General features: G+C 39.2%; 1 protein-coding gene across 1 annotated transcript in view; it reads left to right on the top strand.

The window, feature by feature from the left end:
* The window catches only part of col26a1 (collagen, type XXVI, alpha 1), a 32,322-nt gene extending 16,499 nt beyond the window's left edge, over window positions 1-15,823 (top strand). Inside the window, exons 4-14 of the mRNA XM_079675083.1 lie at window positions 6,286-6,347; window positions 6,461-6,584; window positions 7,072-7,170; window positions 7,645-7,773; window positions 10,928-11,008; window positions 11,364-11,416; window positions 11,507-11,569; window positions 12,019-12,054; window positions 13,407-13,451; window positions 13,532-13,616; window positions 14,035-15,823. Coding sequence (XP_079531209.1) covers window positions 6,286-6,347; window positions 6,461-6,584; window positions 7,072-7,170; window positions 7,645-7,773; window positions 10,928-11,008; window positions 11,364-11,416; window positions 11,507-11,569; window positions 12,019-12,054; window positions 13,407-13,451; window positions 13,532-13,616; window positions 14,035-14,174 — 917 coding nt within the window. The 3' untranslated portion in view covers window positions 14,175-15,823. The remainder of the gene's footprint in view (window positions 1-6,285; window positions 6,348-6,460; window positions 6,585-7,071; window positions 7,171-7,644; window positions 7,774-10,927; window positions 11,009-11,363; window positions 11,417-11,506; window positions 11,570-12,018; window positions 12,055-13,406; window positions 13,452-13,531; window positions 13,617-14,034) is intronic.
* Window positions 15,824-19,741: the final 3,918 nt, after the last annotated feature.

Genomic DNA, 19,741 nt, shown 5'->3' with positions numbered 1-19,741 from the left:
GTGTGTGTGTGTGTGTGTGTGTGTGTGTGTGTGTGTGTGTGTGTGTGTTCCTTGCCAGTTGTTCTCCATGCCAGCAAAATCTGACCACTTGCTGGCTGGGGCCGACACACAACAGGCTCCTGGGACAGAGCCAGTTCTTGGAGGCCGACTGTGGTCTACACACACACACACACACACACACACACACACACACACACACACACACACACACACACACACACACACACACACACACACACACACACACACACACACACACACACACGCACACACGCGCGCACACACACACACACACACACACACACACAAATACAGAGCGGCAATGGAAATGTGCATGTGTGTGAAATTTCAAATGATTTATTTGATCAATATCCAGGTCAATAATGTAGGAAATGTAGTTATCTCAACAGACGATGCCTTCAGTTACTTACCCTCTTGCCAAAATATCCTGTTCTGTCATGTCCATCACACTATAATGGAAAGGATGATTCATCAAACAAGTCTGTGTTTTTGTAGTTTGCTGGGATGAAATATCGTCTTTGCTTTGGTTCCTCTGATGTTTAAATTAAGATTTATCTTAAGTTTCCAACCCTGTTTACACTCTTGTGTTTCGCCTGGAGGTTTGCTTTAGTCTCTCAGTTTTCATTGCCAGGCTTAAAAATTGAGCTTATCACATGAGACTAATATTATCTTTCCTTCCGCATCGTGTTATTTATGGACATCTAATCCTTTTGCATGGTGCATTACCCCAGAAATCAGATATATTTGTTAATTTCATTTTAAGTGATTTATGTATCATGTGTCTGTGGTCATGTGTTGGGTCATCCTAATAATGTTCCTTGTCTAATTTTTGCATTGGCTAATCTTTCATTTTAATATAAAAGTGCTCCTTTTATTGACAAATTCAATTGTCTTGAAGAGTTGAAACTCAAACCCACAAATCCTTCCCTCACTTCTCTATGAAGCAGTAAAAGTTCTCAATTTTCTCTGTTTATTTGGCTTCCCACTAAAAACAACACAATCCTGAATCTTTCCCATGAGCTGAGCACAATCCAAGAAAAATAAGCCTGACTTATGTTGCCATGGTGTAATCATGGATCCAAACAGACTCTATAGCTGCGGTCCCGTTCTAAACATCAGCTCGAGCACAGCGGAAGTTTGGTTTTCTAACCCGACATAATTAAATTCCAACTGCAAAGATGGAAAGCCTGCCTGCCACCTTCAGAAAAAAGAAAAAAAACCTTAGTTGTTTTGCTCTGTTTCTCATTTATGGTAGTTTGATGCAGTGCTAGTGTTTTCCTGTGGTCTGTGTTTGTTGCAAAGGGGCGGAAAGTTTCCATGGGAAGTTAAGCTGGGGAATTTTGGAAATATTCGATGCCAAATTAAACAAAAAACATGAAATTTCAACAGATAAAAAAAAAGAAAAAAAGAAAGTAGAACAGAACAAGTTTTAATTATTTTATCGAACAATTATTTGTTTAATTGAAGAACGAAAACAGGAATGTTGAGTTAAATATTACTCATCTGTGCATGGGATGGAGGAATGCACAGTGCCCATAGGGGGTGTGGTCTCAATAGCCATGCACCATGCAGTAAGCAGTGTGCTATGGCATGGATATTCAAGTGTACTTGAATGGCATCTGTTTGTTTTAGTCAAGATTATGCTAAAATATACTTTCCCCAACTATATTTAAGTTCCCTATGAAGAGCCAACCATTTTGAAAATTCCCAGTTTATTCCCATAAATTCCCGTTTATTCCCATAAATTCCCGTTTATTCCCGTTAATTCCCGTTTATTCCCATGGAAAGTTTCCATCTTTGAAAATTCCCGGAATTTTGAAACCCTATTTATGACATATTACTTTATGAATGGTTTTACCTCTGGCTCTCTTTGGACAAATGATGACATTAAACATGTACTCATTAGCTGTAGAGAGTGGACATGGATTAGCATCGCTTACATTTCTAAGGAGCAAAAATACATTATTGAGGAGGCAGCTTTTCTTATTTTCAGCATAGCAGCCACCAGACATGAAGTGTTTTCAGTGAAAGTACTGCACCACAAAGCTTGATTGAGCACAGTCATCAGGTCAAAATCTCTGATATTTAGAAGGTAAAGAGTCATGATGTGAGGTTTTGGATGGAAGTTATGGGATAGTCAAAGTTCTTACAATTCATCAAATGTTGGACATGAACTTTAGTACCAGATTTGGAAGCAAACCATGTTGTGGCAGAAATGATGAGCGAAAAGGCAGATAAGGGCAGCCCGGTGTGTCTTAGTTTTATTACCGCGTCACAAAGAGAACAACACAGCGACAATACCAAGAGCCTGTCCATTATAAAAATGTCACACTTATACAGTTGCAAGAAAAAGTATGTGAACCCTTCGGAATTACCTGGATTTCTGCATAAGTTGGTCATAAAATGGAGGAAGCCACTGCTGTCCAGAAAAAACATTGCTGCACGTTTGAAGTTTGCAAAAGAGCACCTGGATGTTCCACAGCACTACTGGCCAAATATTCTGTGGACAGATGAAACCAAAGTTGAGTTGTTTGGAAGGAACACACAACTCTATGTGTGGAGAAAAAAAGGCACAGCACACCAACATCAAAACCTCATCCCAACTGTGAAGTATGGTGGAGGGATCATCATGGCTTGGGGCTGCTTTGCTGCCTCAGGGCCTGGACAGATTGCCATCATCGACGGAAAAATGAATTCTCAAGTTTATCAAGACATTTTGCTGGAGAACTTAAGGCCATCTGTCCACCAATTGAAGCTCAACAGAAGATGGGTGATGCAACAGGACAATGACCCAAAGCACAGAAGTAAATCAACAACAGAATGGCTTCAACAGAAGAAAATACGCCTTCTGGAGTGGCCCAGTCAGAGGCCTGACCTCAACCCAATTGAGATGCTGTGGCATGACCTCAAGAGAGCGATTCACACCAGACATCCCAAAACTATTGCTGAACTGAAACAGTTTTGTAAAGAGGAATGGTCCAAAATTCCTCCTGACCGTTGTGCAGGTCTGATATGCAGCTATAGGAAACGTTTGGTTGAGGTTATTGCTGCCAAAGGAGGGTCAACCAGTTATTACATTACATTACATTACATTACATTACATTGCATTTAGATGACGCTAAATGCAATGTAATGTAATTACATGTATAATGTAATTATACATGTAATTAATATTAAAACCAAGGGTTCACATACTTTTTCCACCCTGCACTGTGAATGTTTACATGGTGTGTTGAATAAAAACATAAAAACATATAATTGTTTGTGTGTTTTTAGCTTAAGCAGACTGTGTTTGTCTATTGTTGTGACTTAGATGAAGATCAGAACACATTTTATGACCAATCTATGCAGAAATCCAGGTAGTTCCAAAGGGTTCACATACTTTTTCTTGCAACTGTATAGGTTGCTTCCGCCCACCTGACATACGTAATTTAGTATGAGTTACATAAGATGCAAAACTGTCATAACAATCCTGAAAAGGACATCCAACCACCATAACAAGCTTGGATGTCATGACCTCATATCCTGTTATCTTCATGAACTCCGGTGGTCATGACGACAACAGGTTAACAGGCCTGTTCCTCCTACTGTAAATAGCTTGTGTAACGTTGACTTGTTCAGTATGGGTAAAAGGGAAATACAAATGCCAACAATTGTAAAGATGTTTCACTCGATATGTATCTGATGGTGGTTCTTGCTCAGGGATTTCAAATGCGGAGATTTATTCCTCCTCTCAGGCAAAGCTTAGAGAAAGTCACCTACTCGCCCCTCCTTAGTTTACTTTCTTAGTTTTGCTCACTCTCCTGGATGCCTATGGGATAATGATATGTTATTTAATCACAGGGACTGTACGATTGAGCAAAGATACATGCTGTTTGGCATAACTTCTGATTACATGAATTACATAAAAACATGGTCTATTCTAAGGAAGTAATCAGTTTCTGCCTCTGGGAAAGTAAAACAAACTGAAATTCATTAAATTCACTACTGTTCTTTAATTTATCTCTTTAAATTAATCCCACACATTTAGGTTATTCTATGTGATCTTCTGTTGATAACTAATGTAATGTTTCTTCACAGTTCAAAGCCCCGCTTCCCACTTTCAAAATATTTGCATCAGAGGAAAAGGTAGGGGATCACCAAAGTCAATGGTTTATCCCCAGGGCAACATGTTATGTTCTCCAAATGTCAAAACAGTCCACAACAGATAGTTGTCAAAATATTACCAGAGAACAACAAAGTCAACCTATTAGTGGCACCAAAGGAAAAGTCAGGGGATCACAAAAATCATCAGGACTAATTATCTGGGAACAATGAATGTCTTTCCCAAAGTGCATATCAACCCATTCAAAAGTTGATAATTAGAAGTAGATTCTTCCAGTAGATAAACTGCTAGCTAGGCTAAAATCTGTATGTCATCACAGAGAAACTGTTGTTATACATCACAGATTGATCTACTGTAACAGAGAGGGTTTGTTACACAGGGTGGAGATTTCCTCTGGGCTGATGATGAATAACTGTGAGGAGATGAAGGCACATCAACTCATCACTCACCTCACATTGTATAGACTATGATTGCCCTCAGTTTTGCTGTTGTGCTGTTATGTCTTCTCTAAAGGAACCTCAGCGCAGTCAGACACAACAAACTCATGTGGGGTCATTTTGGCCTCAGCGGTTGAACAGCTATGTGTTTGGTTTGATGAATCCTCAGGAATGTGTTTTCGGGTCGAGCTGTTGATTGTTGTTTCCGTTTGTGGCTGTGCTCCGGGGGAGAGTCAAACATTTTTTTTCTTTTAAAGCTTTGAGAAACCACACCCATGCAGACAGATACACAACTGGACTGGATGTTCATGTAGAGACACAGACATGGCACAATACTTTAACCCTGTGCTATTTCAGTGAAGCAGAAACCTCAGCAGCTGCCATTAGTACCCTCTGTCCTGCGGTCAGTGAAGCTGATTTAGGCAAACCAGAGCTGTTTGGGTCATTTTTGTTGTTTGTTATCTATAAAAACCAGTTGTCCCTCAGGTATCCCTGCCATGACCACAATGTGGGTGGTGCCCGTCTGTGGGACTGACAGCTGACATTCCTGACTTCTTATGAACCATAGACCAGAGGAAGGCTCATATTTAGAACAAATACTGGGTTTTTACATTATGTGCTATTCTGTGTTTTGGATTTTGGATTACAGCTCATGTAAACGAACCAAAATTGCAGCACAGCGTGGAATGTGTGCGTGTCGGTGGGTTAGTGGTAGCTCGAACGGTATCATTTGTGAGCAAGTTCACCAAAGTGGCCAAAAGAGAACATGACAAGGAAAGAAACAGGCAAAAAGGCATTTTAACAAGGTCCAACACATATTTCTGTGCTAACTGCAAAATAGATACAAGAAAAATAGCATATGCAATGATAAGTGTTAATGCTGATTCTTAAAGTAATACATCTCACAGTATTCATTGGTTTGCTTATTTTCAATTAATGCTTTAACTAACCTAAACTAACAAGGAATCATACTTACAGACTTTGCTATCCTTCCTGTGGCACTTCACTTTTAACCCATATGGTCTTTAAACAATCTTACATTTAACTTGCAACAATCCTAATACAGTGTCAATGTTTGTCATGATGAAGGACAGTGTCGCCTGTTTAACTGTGTTTTAATGTGTGTTAATTGATTTTAACCAAGAAATATCAGTCTGTTTGATAACACAGACAATAGACAAATAGAATGTTATGAGACATATTAATTGAACATACTTTCTTAAAAAACATTCTATAAATCAGACGTTTGGAAATGGCTGTGAAAATATTGTGTCTGTGTTTGTTTGTTTGTGCTTCCCTGTGCTACACACCATTAATTGTATAAGTACCCGTGGGAGGGTGTGAGTGTGAGCGTGCAGGCATCACTGTTAGTGGGTAGACTGATGAAAAACGTGCAGAGTCAGGAGAGAAGCAGGTGTGCACCAGGCCTGAGAGAGAGAGAGAATTTCATGAGAGGTCTGATAATATTTATTCTGTGAGTGTTTGACATGATTAATGGAGGAATTCATAATTAATTAATGAGTCTGGTTTGATGGACATCATTAACGTACATGTTGGCTTGCACTGCTCGGTGTGGGATAGATAGATACTACTGATGGTGCCATGAAAGAGACAAGAAAGGAAAAGAGTCAGAAGGAAAAGAAAAGACGGAATAGGACGGAGAAGAAGTAGCATTTATTCCTGATAACTAAACTCATACTTTTGTGTATTTCTTTCTCACAGAATGTTTGAACTGTACCAGTTTCACAAACATGAACAGCAGAATAAATGCCATTGAATCAAAGGTAAAGACGAGCTGTCATCATCCTATATGATATTTGAAAACAAAAGACTGTAAACCTATTACTTATAAACACCAGAGTGCAGATGTGTCTGAAATGTGCTGCTGTTGTTTCAGATCCAGCTGTTAGAGGAGGAACGTTTAACCCTGCCAGTCAGCAGTTCACCAGAGGGCTCAACGGACAACGAGGTGGACGGACCCCAACCCACTCCCATCGGACCTCCATCGCACCTGCCACCAGGTGCCAAGGCATCACAAGACTGTGTTGTTGAGATTTGGAACAGATGTTTAAATGTCTTTTAAAGAAAGGCACACAAAAAACAACTCATAAATACAAACCAAAAAGCAATCCTGTTGACATCTTTACGTCTGTATTTTAATGAGTTAACAGTAAATGCAGTTTCAATAATCAGACATTTAAAGAAAGAGTTAATTGCCATTATACTGTGCATATGGCACCATACAACCAATAATCATATTTTAAATTATGGAGCATAATATTGTGGGGCCAGAAGTCCAACATTTACATCCTTACTGGATTTCTGGCTTGTTTTGAAGAGGATCAACAACATTCTTTAGATTATAACTAACTACTCCTGAACACTTCCTCCCTTAACAAGTAAAACTGATGTTGTGTGTAAAGTGTATGGAGTGCACCTTCTAAGTCATAACTGTTTACATTTTAACACTGAATTTGACTCTAAATGTCTTGTTCTCTCCTCTACCAGGAGGTAGAGGACTCCCGGGGCCTATCGGACCACCAGGGCCTCCAGGTTTCGCAGGACCCCCAGGTCTGGCTGGCAGAGCAGGCCTCTCTGGACCCATCGGTAAAATATAACTATACTTTTTTCTGCTCATTTAAAACAATTGACAAAAAGTGTGTTTAAATGGGGACATATAAGGAGAAACACCATTTGTTAGTGCAGCTTTTTTGTGAACTGCCCCAATCAGAAAACATGAGATTTACCAAACCATTCATATTAAGGTCCTCTTCCTATGTTTCATTGAGGTTACCTTTGCAGATGTGCAGCATATTGTTCTGGCATGCCAATCAGAGCAGACTAAGGGTTTTTCTCAAGGGGGGACTTTAAGAAACAAGAGCCAAATTGGAGCGTTTCTTAAAGAAGGTGAATACAAGCATATTCAAACAGACAGTATCAGCAAGGAAAAGTGTTTATTTTAACATCATGATGTTCAAACATTTTCTAGTATAAACCTGAAGTAACACATTATATGTCCCCTTCAACATGATTGATTGATTGAGTGATTGATTGATTGATTGATTTTTATTTCCTGTTCAGGACCAAAAGGGGACAGAGGTCAGGCGGGCGTTATCGGTCTCCGCGGCCCTCCTGGTCCCCCAGGTCCTCCGGAGCCGAGCTCCACTCCTGTGCGAGTGCGTGGTGACGTTTTTCACGTGGAAAATCAAGGTGAGCGACCTAATCCAGCGCATAATGATAATAATAATAAATTTGATTAATTTATTATAATTTTTTGTTTTGATTTGTTTTGTTTTGTTGTTTTTGTTTGTTTTTGCCTGTCCTTGTTTGTCTACCCTCCCCCCGACTGTAAAGCGTCTTTGAGTTTGAGAAAAGCGCTATATAAATATAATTTATTATTATTATTATCACTCTTTTCTAGTAACTCTGAGCTAATTTGTTCCAGGTGGCCTTAAATGACATATCTATCTTACACACATGGTTCAATTCTGACACAAGAACAATTGTATAACCATTCAAGCATTCAGTTTTTGGTTTGTCTGAGTTGATGCCAAAACCACAGGTCCATTTTGATGAATCATATGCTTCACCAGTTTCTAACATATCTCATACATTATGCTTATACTGTTGTCCATGCAATCATTCTGTCAGGCAGAACATGAACCCAGGCCAGATGCATTTGTACATATGGAAAAATAATTCAAAAGGCGCACAAGTGGAAGCACCGAGCATATTGGAGCTGTTACCAAGTGTTTAAGTGAGCAATATGTGTCTTTAGCTTTCAGCGAGAGACTTGGTAATGGAGAGAGTATTGTTTCTATGCAGGTCTGGCATACATTTAGCTTGATTGTTTCCGTGTGTTGCTTCCTTTATCCCTGCCACCAACAATGGAACCAAATACTCGCCACACATAAACCACAAGATTAGCTCAGGTGGTTTAAAAAAAATAAGAAGATTTAAATAGTACATTATTTTAACACCATTTTTATTATTCTTATGCAATTTAAAACAGCGTCTCTTGATTTTTTTATTGTTTTAATCTGATAGGGATGAGGCAATTTAACTTATACAGAGAATTAAACTAATGTACTGCACAGAGTTCATTGCTAATGCTAATGCTTATTAACTCTAGTACCAAATGGGGTTTTTACTTGTACAGTTTAGTTAGAAATATACAACTTTCTATATCTTAAGCCACTACACAACAATCACCCACACATTACACAAATACATGTATGACAATCCACCAATACACTGTGGTTATTAACAGTACCATTTGCTGTAAATGGGTACAGCTACGGTTTGCTTTTAGCCAGCACTAAATCTTTGTTGCAGACGATTTTATATCTGGAATAAATGGGATTTCAGACATATACATACAGAGTGTTAAACATGTATTAAAATCCAACTACACTTCATAATATTCATATATTTCACATTAAAGGGTTTCCCCACAGGGAGGCAGTAGAAGTCTGTGCTATAATCATTACCTCATGAAGCACTGCTGGCTCTGATTAGGCTTTTGGCTGCATCTGCCTTTCTGAGCCCAGAACTGTGTCTGCGGGTCTGAAACTATGTCGATCTGGGTCTGTGGGACCATGTAAGCTGAGGGGGGCCAACTGGCTGTAAATCAGGCCTAATTTGTAAGCTGTCAGCACAACAGTCTGCGTTTGGGGGAACAGGCCGCGGCCCTGAGCCAAAATCTGGGCTTTCTCTGAACGAGGGAGGAGATAGTCTGCCACTCATGTGGAGTTTCTCGGGGAGGCAGCCAGGCTGGAGGAGACTGTAACATTAGAAAATTAGTTCCAGAGGGAAATCTGCTCCTTCTAGACCCTTTCTGTGGACTGAAGCCATAATGTAACGGCGCTGTTTCAACACGAGGGGAAGACTGACTCTGAGCATATGTTAAAGTGGAGAGGAAGTGCGCTGTGGTCGAAAACGTTTTTGTTTTTTTTACCTACAAACACACTTTAAAACATACTGCATGCTGAGAACAAGGCATGACTTCCTCTTCCTGAATGAAGATATATCATGTTCAAGCATTTACCGCTCCATTAAATCAGACCTCTTTTGGATCTAACAGCTGTTCCTGTCACACTGGATTTAATCCTGTTGTTGACGGCTGATGAAACTCTGAAGTCTGACTCCTGAACCTTGATGTCTTAACTTTTTCTGTCTGAAAAAGAATCCCATACCCTGAGGTCATGCGGTTTGGGACCCCAAAAGTATAGGAATATAGAGAGATTTTGAAAGGAATAGGAATTCAAACCATGATTTGATTGATATGCTTGTCCGACTCGAAGTAAATAAACCCTGCAAACAAAGTCTGTAACAGAAGAAGAGAAAGATGTAGAATATTCAGATCTAGCTTGTGTTTCTTAATCGAAAACAAAATGTGCCTTGAATGCATCACAGGTAAACACTATGTCACAGCTAGGAAACAGATACTCTTTCAAGTATTTTGACACATGTGCAATTCAACTGTTGAGAGTGCATGCAGAGCATATAAATAGATGCTTACACACTACATGCTTACATCCTTACATGGCCACGGGTCCTAGTGTGACCTTATTTTTTTTTTTCATTTACATCTGCACCTTAAGATGTGATCATATTACCCAAGAAGCATTTTTGTGCAAAGCGACATAGGGAAAGGACAGAGATAGTTTTGCTCACCAATAGAAGGCAAAATGTATAGTACACTGATGCTGGCAGATGAGTAATGTTTGGATCCAATGAATGAAAACATAGGTCATGCCAACATGTCCGTGTGTGGAGCACAACTATTGAGTGTGAGAGCAACAGGCAACAGGCAACAATGGAGATTGTTGGCCGGCTGCTGTGTTGAAGCCGGTGAGTCACCACTGTGGATCAATGAAGCATTGATAAAGATCTTGTTTAATTTGAACTACTTAAAACCAGGAAATAGAGTTTAATTTGACATCCGATTCATTCAGTTTTCTGCAGAGGAAAAGTTACTTTGATAAAATAAAAGTATGTTTTGGTAGCTGCACATTAAAGGTGCTGTGTGTATTGTCCAGCGACATCCTTCAAAGATACAGGGTGCGGCGTTTCCTCTTCACACCCTCCTCCACCTCCTCTATGGCAAACAATCTACTGATATTTTCAGTTTACTGGGTAGTGGGTACATAGAATTAACATTTGTAGTCATTAGTTATTAACGTTCTTTATTTACATCTAAACATGTTCTAAATGATAATCTGTGAATTCACTTCTTGAAGTCACAATGTTTTATACTTTTTTATCTGTTTTTATTTGTCATTTTTTGTTATCTACTGGTTTCTGCCTTATGTTTTCCACAAAGTTAATTCTTGAATTTTTGCTTTAATCTCAATTTTTTTAGAGACCCCCGGCCATCCTACTCTCCCTGTTCCTCAGATCGTAGTCGGGCCTCAGGGTCCAGCTGGTCCTGTCGGCCCCTCAGGTATGAATATAAGCTGTTTCCTGCCCAAGTTGGATGTATATTGTGCGTATACATCATTTATGAATATATATACTGTGCCATGAGCTAGTTCATAATTAAAAAGTCGAGCTCGGCTTAAACTCACCAAGCTTCATTTTTAAGTCCTGTTCAAATTAAAAGTCCTCAAACAGAAACGAGGTGCACCAGAAGAAGAACAAGACACTCACCAATAACATACATGTTCTTTTCAATGTAATAATAATATATTTTAAATGAAATTAAACTGAATGGATGTTTGACTTTCCAAAATAATTAAATAGCCTATAAACATTTCGACCTTCATCCATCTCATTTGTGTTTGTGAATGACTCGACAGGCCCTTCAGGACTGAGAGGACCTGCAGGGATACCAGGCCTGCCGGGACAAGATGTGAGTATCTCAAATGTGTTGATCAATAATATATGTACAAAATATGACTGGCATCATTAATTCACACCGTTTTTGTTTCATTAACATAAGGGAAAAGAAGGGCTCCAAGGAAGGCATGGGGATTCTGGACCTAAAGGAGATCCAGGGATAAGGGTGAGGCTGCTGTGACTGTCCTCCCTGTTATTGGATTAACTCGCTGACTGGACATATTTGATTCTGATCAACTATAAAAATGCATTTTGTTCTATATGCTTTAAATGGTCCTAGGCTAGGCTAGCTGTCAGGCAGTCTTTAACACATTAGAGGTGAACAAGCATTTTCTTCAAAGACCAAGACTAATCCTCTCTCTCTCTCTCTCTCTCTCTCTCTCTCTCTCTCTCTCTCTCTCTCTCTCTCTCTCTCTCTCTCTCTCTCTCTCTCTCTCTCTCTCTCTATTGGGCCTCTGTCTTTAGACCTGATCCTCTTTCTTTAGTAGCGTGATTAAAGATTTGAGATCTGGTGAAGAGGTGGATTAGCTGAGGGAGGGGGAGGGAGGAAAGAACGCAATATTGAAATGTGTGTCTGTGAGCATGTGTCCAAAATAATTTCTTAATGTTTTGCAGGGGCCTTCAGGAGTGTCAGGCGAGCTTGGCCGACCTGTAAGTATAAGGTTATTGTGTTGCATTGCACACACAAACATACAACATAGAATATTACACCTACGACCAAAGTGTTTTATAAAACTACAACACAATCCCTATTTATTCTACAAAAAAGAGCAATAAGACTTATTAAAAATGTCGGCTATAGAGATCATACAAACCCATTATTCTTAGAGCTAAAATTATTAAAACTGTCAGATCTTGTTGAATTCCAAATTGCACAAATCACGTTTAAGGCAAAAAACGTTCAATTACCTGGGAATATTCAGATATTGTTCAATGAAAGACAAGGGAATTATTATTTACGTGGTTCATTTATATTCACTAATGTTAGGGTGCGTACAACAAAGAGAAGTTTTTGTGTTTCTGTTTGTGGGGTGAAGATCTGGAACAATTTGAGTGAGGAGCTAAAGGGATGTCCAAACATAAAACTATTCAAAAAGAGGTATAAAGAAACAATTCTCACAAGGTACAGGGATGAAACTGCTAAACCATAACTGTTTATATTCTTGTTTTGTATTCTATTTATGAATTTGTGTTTGTATGAATTTGTGTATGTACATATGTATATATATATATATATATAAATATATAGAGACCATTCTCCTAACTTGCCTGTATATATTATATGAACGATTATATAAATTATTCAAGGTTTAAGTATACATTGATATTGTATGTTCACATATATTAAGATGTTAAAAAAAAAAAATAAAGGGAGAAGGGGTCGGATTAAATAAGTGTAAACTTCTTCCGACCCCTTTTCGGACGTGTAATTAGCAAAAGCTTTATTGTTTATTGATATCAGACAATGATACTACAGTTTATTCAATTATTAATTAAATATTTCGTTTTGTTATTGCATTCATTTGTATAGTACTGTATCATGTCTGTATCATCTTTTGTTTCATTTGTATTTTCTTTGGTTGTACACGCTTGAAAAAAATAAATAAACTAAACTAAACTAAACTAATGGATAAAAACGTTATCTTAAATGTACAAGTTGTATATTAATTTGGTTAGCAGAGGTCCTCAGGTATGACATGAGATTGATAACACTGTATAAACCTCTTTATCTGTGTTGTTTTTTAAAAAGTGCTTAAGGTAGCACTTTTTAAGCAAATATATCAAGACTGATGAAATCGTTCTTTTGGGAACATTTAGTAGTTAGGTTTAGATTCGTTTTTTGTGAGTATTGTGAGGTGTTTTTAGCTTGTAATGTTTCTGAACAAACACACACCCTCTCTACATATCTCATCTATGCCTTTATGATTGTACCTTTATTTGTTAAACCTGTGAATTCAATAAATAATTTAATTAATTAATGTTCTTTTACAAATTATTTCCAGGGAACACCAGGGCCAAAAGGAGAGCCAGGAGAGGGTTTGAGGGAGGTAAGGGACATGATTTCCTTTCCCTTCTGAGCTAATTTCAAAAACATTTTCCTTAACTTAACACAATGTTGTTTTTTCAGGGTGAGGCCATGCAACAGCTCAGGGAGGCCCTGAAGATCCTGGCTGAGAGGGTCCTGATCCTGGAGCACATGATAGGCGTTCATGGTGAGGAGAAAAACAGATGGAGGAAAACGTTTTTCCAGGCCCCATTTTGTGGAAATATGCTTATCCATTTACTGGTGGGGAGATAGATGAGAAGATTGATACCACTTTCTCTGTGAAATATGCCTTAAGCCATAGAAATAGAATGAGAGTATCCCAGCGTAACAGGAGGGTCAGAGCGACGGCCATTTTTATTTGTAGCAATACCAAAGCACTATGACCAACTCACAAGATATAACGTAGTGAGATTTGAGAGGTTCTGCTAGAATGATTGATTACCTTCTGACAGATCCAGGCACTTGTTTCCAGTATTGAACCAGGAAACAAATAAGCTTTTTACCCAGATAGTAAAACTATTCCTTTTGGGAAGTTTTTGAAGAAGATACATTTCAGGATGTTTTTTGTCTTTCATGTCTTACAGAGAACTCTGAAGGTTCTGGGTTCGGCCGCATTTCCGACCCCCTGTCTTTCTCAGCTATTAAGACAAAGCGCCTTCAGCCGGAGCAAACCCCTCTTCTGGCTCCAGTACCGGGGGAGAGACAAAGAAGAACTCCTCTTTAAGAGTATATTCTAATTGTGTACGTATGTGTATAATTGTGATGGATGTGGCCATTTGTTCTTGACTGGAACGCAGAGTTTTTGTTTATACCATGTTTCTTATATTATCACAGTTTATTGTCCCATTATTGCATCTTTACATCTGTAAAAACGGAGAGATGTTGATCATTTCATCAACATGAAAGGCTTTATTGAGCCTTTTTGACCCTATTGCTGCATGATCTTCTAATCTACTTAACCTTAGCAGTATCACTTGTTCAAATGTCATACAATAAAATGTTATTTCATAAAATGTTATGATGGTTTTGGCATATCTCTTTCCTCAGATAAAAGACCGTCTAGTAAACACATCACTTTCCTTGGCTGATGTTGCAAAACCCCTCCGGCCGCGCTTTGAGTTCCTGAGAGCTGGACTGAAAATATACTATTTAGTGTCAAACACATTTTTGGAGCAACCTTTGGGTTCATCTTGTGTTAGCCTGTCAAACCTATTTCTTCCTTTCTCTTATTTCTGTCTCTGTCTGCCTTATTAAAACTGAGGTAATACACAACAGACTGCCAAGGATATCTGCTTAAAATAAAGTTAGGCAAAATGAATAGCATCTGGAGAGCGCACATCTGGAAATCAAACACAGGAGTTGCTGAAACCGCAAACCCTGCTCGGCTCCAGTGCTGCTGACTCACTGATGGAGCACTAAACAGGATGACTTTGACTTCTTCATAAACTGCCTCTGAGATTTGTTTCCTGATATGATTATTTTATAACAAGTATCTCAGACATCAAGCCATACGTCTCTGAACAAAGCTTTGACAATGCATGATAAAATGTTTGTTTTCTTCATGACTTTTGTTTTAAATGTTAAAGAAATAATTTGACATTTTATAGAGTTGGATACGAAGTTTGATACCACTGTCATGTTTGTGTGCTGCACATAAAAGTGGAGCTAATTAGCTTAGCTTAGCAAACAAACTGATAACATGAGGAAACGGCTAGCCTATCTGAAATTATGAGCAGTCGAGTAGGAAAAAAACAAATTTGAAGATTTGGGAAATTTCCGAAAGAAGCAATATCTCCCACCTGGTGAAAAGAATGTGAAAATGGCTCTATAACCTGCCAAATAAAATCCAATCCTAAACTATATTAGGTCATTTTAAAGGAGCTTTAAACCCCATGTTCATTTACTTCTTGATAAACTGCTAAAACTGTGTCACACAACAGTAGAAGCAAATGTAAGATGTTTATCTAAAGTGACATGTTTGAAAACCCCTCCAAACAGGAGGTTTTTGATTGGCTTAGACCGAGCCAGGCTAGCTACTCTTTATGCTAAGCTTAGATCACAAACGGCTTCTTTTACCATACAGACATGAGAGTGGTTTCCATGTTCCGCCTTTACTCGCAAGAAAGTAAAACAAAAGGTTGTACTTTACGTTTAACTGTCATTAACAGAAAAAGGATGGAGCTGTCTGTTGTTTTTTATAACTTATATTTTGTAAGCGTTTTTTAAGTCTGTCTTTGAGCCTGTTGTTTCTGGGGCGTGTTTCATTATCTTAAACAATGTTCAGGTGTGCTTTGTTGTTTAATTTGCAAGAGACCATGCTCAGCAGATCTGTGTTCATTATTGAAGAAAGATTAAAGTCACAACAACAAAGGGGTTCATTTTGTAGAGTCACCACTTTATTGCACATAATTATATTAACACACGAACTGCACCGCAACCTCACAGCGTGGCGAGACTGTTTACAGGCAGAAGCCTCGCTGCTGCTCCTCCTCTTCCTCCTCTTTCATCCTTCTGTCTCTTCCCCTGCTCTTTGTCCTCTACGTGGGTGATCATGTAGTTAGGGCTACCAGGGACATCCAGAGGGAAGTTTAAAACATCTGATTCTACTGCAATCAACCAGGTATTTTCCACTTTTTTTTTTTTTTATCTTCAGCTCTGTGATAATGAGAGCTGTCAGGTTGGCAGATAAAGAGATCACACATGCTATTACGTCTACAGACAAATACAGAGCTGGCTTTTGCCATTTCAATTAGCTCATCAGAACGGGGAGATAAGTGCGGTTATGTATCATTGTCATATATTCCACTGGCCTCTTAATGCACCCTTTCATCTGTGCTTTGCCTGCCTGTTTCTGTCTTCCTCCTGATGTTCCCCCTCCTCCTCCTCTGTCTGTCTCTCTTCTCTTGTTTTTCCTGTCTACTGAACAGAGACATGTTGATATGAGGCCCGCTTGCACGGCCACAAGGGAACAAGTCTCTGGTGCTTTTGATCAGCTGCAAGATCAGACATGTCCACCGCTCCCCCGTGTACACTCCAGTGACTGATCATGCAGTATAATGGGCAGGCACAGACAACCAAAGATGCTCACCCACACACATGTTCTCTCTGTAGATCGTATAACCATGAGTACACACACACACAGAGGCATACATACAAACACACACGGTACAAGTGTTGGCTCTGCTCACAGTGGGGTGGCTTGTTTGCTGGGCACGAGGGAGTGAGGGAGAGATGGTGTGTGTGATTTACCCTTTCTTGCCCCCTTTTTTTGCCTCTGACAGTAAGATGGATGATTGCAATCACAGGAGCCATCAGTGAGACAGAGTGGAGGTCTATGGGGCAGTGAGACACAGCCATGGGAAACCAGCCGTCAGATTACTGCACCGCGCTGCCATGGGAACACTGCGCTGTTTATTTGTCTGGGGGTTTGTTGTTTCATATGCATTTTCTTCTCTCTTTCACCTTCCCTCTGTGTGGCCTTTTGATGTGCAGAGCGGGGAAACTTCCTAATATAATGTGTGTAGGCTCTGTGAGAGAAACAGAGAAGGAGAGCTTTTTTGTTTCATACATAGTGCGCCCACTGTAAGTTAATATGTCTCTTCAAACCAGTACAAATGTGACTGATTTCATAGCGATTAGACTGGTCTCTTTGATCCCATGAGAGAATGAGAGGCAGACTTTTCACTCCCCAGTCAACTGATGTTTTTAAGAGAAACATCTGTTGCTGTACAAATGAGATTACTGTGTCTTTCGCCAGGGGCCATGTAGCCTATGAATGCCACTGTTACTGAAGAGGGGGTCTGGACAAGAAATGAGAAGGATCTTTGTAATAAGCTGTAGCTAATGGCTTTAAATCAAATTAAATTGCTTCAGATTCTGGGTATTAATCAGTGCTCACCATCAACTTGTTCAATGCAATCGCCACCGCAGGAACCTTTGAATCGACCTCTAACATTGATACATCCAATATTTCAACTTGTTGCCAAGCAACAACTCACCTCATCTTCTGTAAACTTGTCATCCTGTGACACGGGGTGATATGTTATCCTGCAGGAGAGAAACAGGAAAGATAAATAACTGTTCCTATCTCTTTGACTTTGAATTCAATGTGATCTGTATTTTACTGACCATGATAATCTGCATCCTGATTTTATTTGAAGTTGTTATATCGTACAATGTGATTTAGAGTGGCCTGACTGATTAATTCCTGTGAGGGGCATCTTTAGCCACAAATTAATTTATGTTGTTTAGGTGGAGACAGAAGAGCAACAAACACTTCTTCTGCACAGAAATATTGCAAACTGCACTGACTTATGTTCAAGTGATACTTTCTGTGTCGTTAATGACTGTTCTTATTTGAATTGCCAAATTTCTTTACAGTTAAAGCAAACGCTATAGTTGAAATAACATGATGATACTGTATGTGTCGGTTTTCATGCACCAATTCCTTCAATCCAAGACGAGTCCTTTGGGAGACCTTGAAGCAATGCTTGACTTTAAACATGACTAGAACTAAGCATGAATAAATGATCAATTTTGCTCTAACCAAACTAAAAACACATATTAAAATATTCATTTAGATTCCGAGTCAAAGTGAACTACCAATTGTATAGTATTCAAGAAAAACATTATTAAACTTAACTACTTAGAATAGATTTCCATGATGTGTTCATGCACACTTGAAAATACACAAAACTGATAAAACAATTAAGTGTTTCTGTAAAGAAAAATAACAATCCCAAACTCCAAATCCAAAGATAAAGAAACAAAAAGCACACTGCATCACAACACAACGATGTATGTGATTTCTCCTTATTTTCTTTAATGTGTACAGATGAGCGCTTGAGGAACAACAACTGGAGCTCCCATTTCTGTCCAGACAACAGACGTAATGCCTAACATGATTCAATGGAAAGGCCTGACTCCTTAAATAAGGACAAGTAAAACAACCTTCGAGACATGTAGTGGATCTATTTTGAAAGCATAAAGTGTGATTTAACTCCCAGTATAGATATGCCTATAACTCCCTCGTGTACATGAATAGGATTATGAGAGGTGTGGGGGAAACTTCTGTGTAGCAATGCTGTGGGAGTCACCGACTCATGAAGGAGACACAGGAAGAGCAGGAGCTTTGATGTCACTGATGGTTTATTTGGAGCTTCGGCCGGAGAATTCACATCACAAGTCCAAGAGCCAGAGGTTCTGACTTCACGGTAGAGTTGCCACGTCAATTCTGAAGAACTCTACCCCAGACCCATGCATTTAGCTAGTTCAGAGAGAATAATCAACATTGTGCATAACAAGATAGAATCATAACACCTCTATCAGCTGACGCCAACAGGCAGGAACAGGGAGAAAGAACACTGAGAGCACAGCAGCCAAGGTTACAGGTGCGTGTGCTCAGTCAGGACAGAACTGATCAACTGGGTCAAAGTTATGGGCCTTGGAAAAATATTTCCCCAACAACAGGGATGAGGGGTCTGTCTGTTCTGGCCGTCTGAAAGCATTATTGCTGATAGACGTCAGCGGTTTCAACAGCTGTTGAGGCATCAGCTCATTATGAGGAGCAGCAGTGTTCGCTGCCCTTGTGCCTGCAGGAAATGTCTCATTTGACAGGCTAAAGTGTTAATTCTGTGTCAGGGCACTAACTCAGAGGTGTAAATTTAAATGATCCACATCACAGCTTCTGAATCCTTTATCAAGTGACTCCTAAAGCGCATGTTTTCTTCCTTCCTTTTCTCCTTTTTGCAAGGTTTTCCTACCTTATTGCTGGAGCCTAAGATTTGACAATATATAAAGGATAGAACAAACATCAGCAAAATGAGCATGGCTGCGTGTAAATAGAAACTTTTAATGAAACAGTAGAGGATGTGTGTTAGTACAGCTGTCTTTCTCTCTAACAAGTCTACAAGAGGCATGAACAGCACTGAAAAAAAGGTTTGGGGTCTAACAACACCTTTAGGGTCTACAGTGCATAACACATATAAAATGCAAGTCTCCTTAAAAAAGATCCAAGGCATATTTCAGGGTTTATGCAGTATTAAAATGCCTTTTTTTTTTACATTGCAGTGTGTATATTAAATAAGCAATGTGTTGCGACTCATGCAGATCTTCATCAGTTTCATTTTCAGCAGTAGGTATAGGTACTTGGATTATTATTAAAGGAGACTTGCATTTCATATATTTTCAAGACCTTATTCCACCCATGTAATTATCCCTTCACAAGCTGGAATAAGCACAGTATCCAGCACCTGTATGCCACAACAAAGACACAGCTGCATTTATACTCTA

Source organism: Notothenia rossii (assembly GCF_949606895.1).
Source record: "Notothenia rossii genome assembly, chromosome: 4".
NCBI lineage: Eukaryota > Metazoa > Chordata > Actinopteri > Perciformes > Nototheniidae > Notothenia > Notothenia rossii.
The sequence above is the reverse complement of the archived record's forward strand: the minus strand, read 5'-3'. Positions and strand labels throughout refer to the sequence as shown.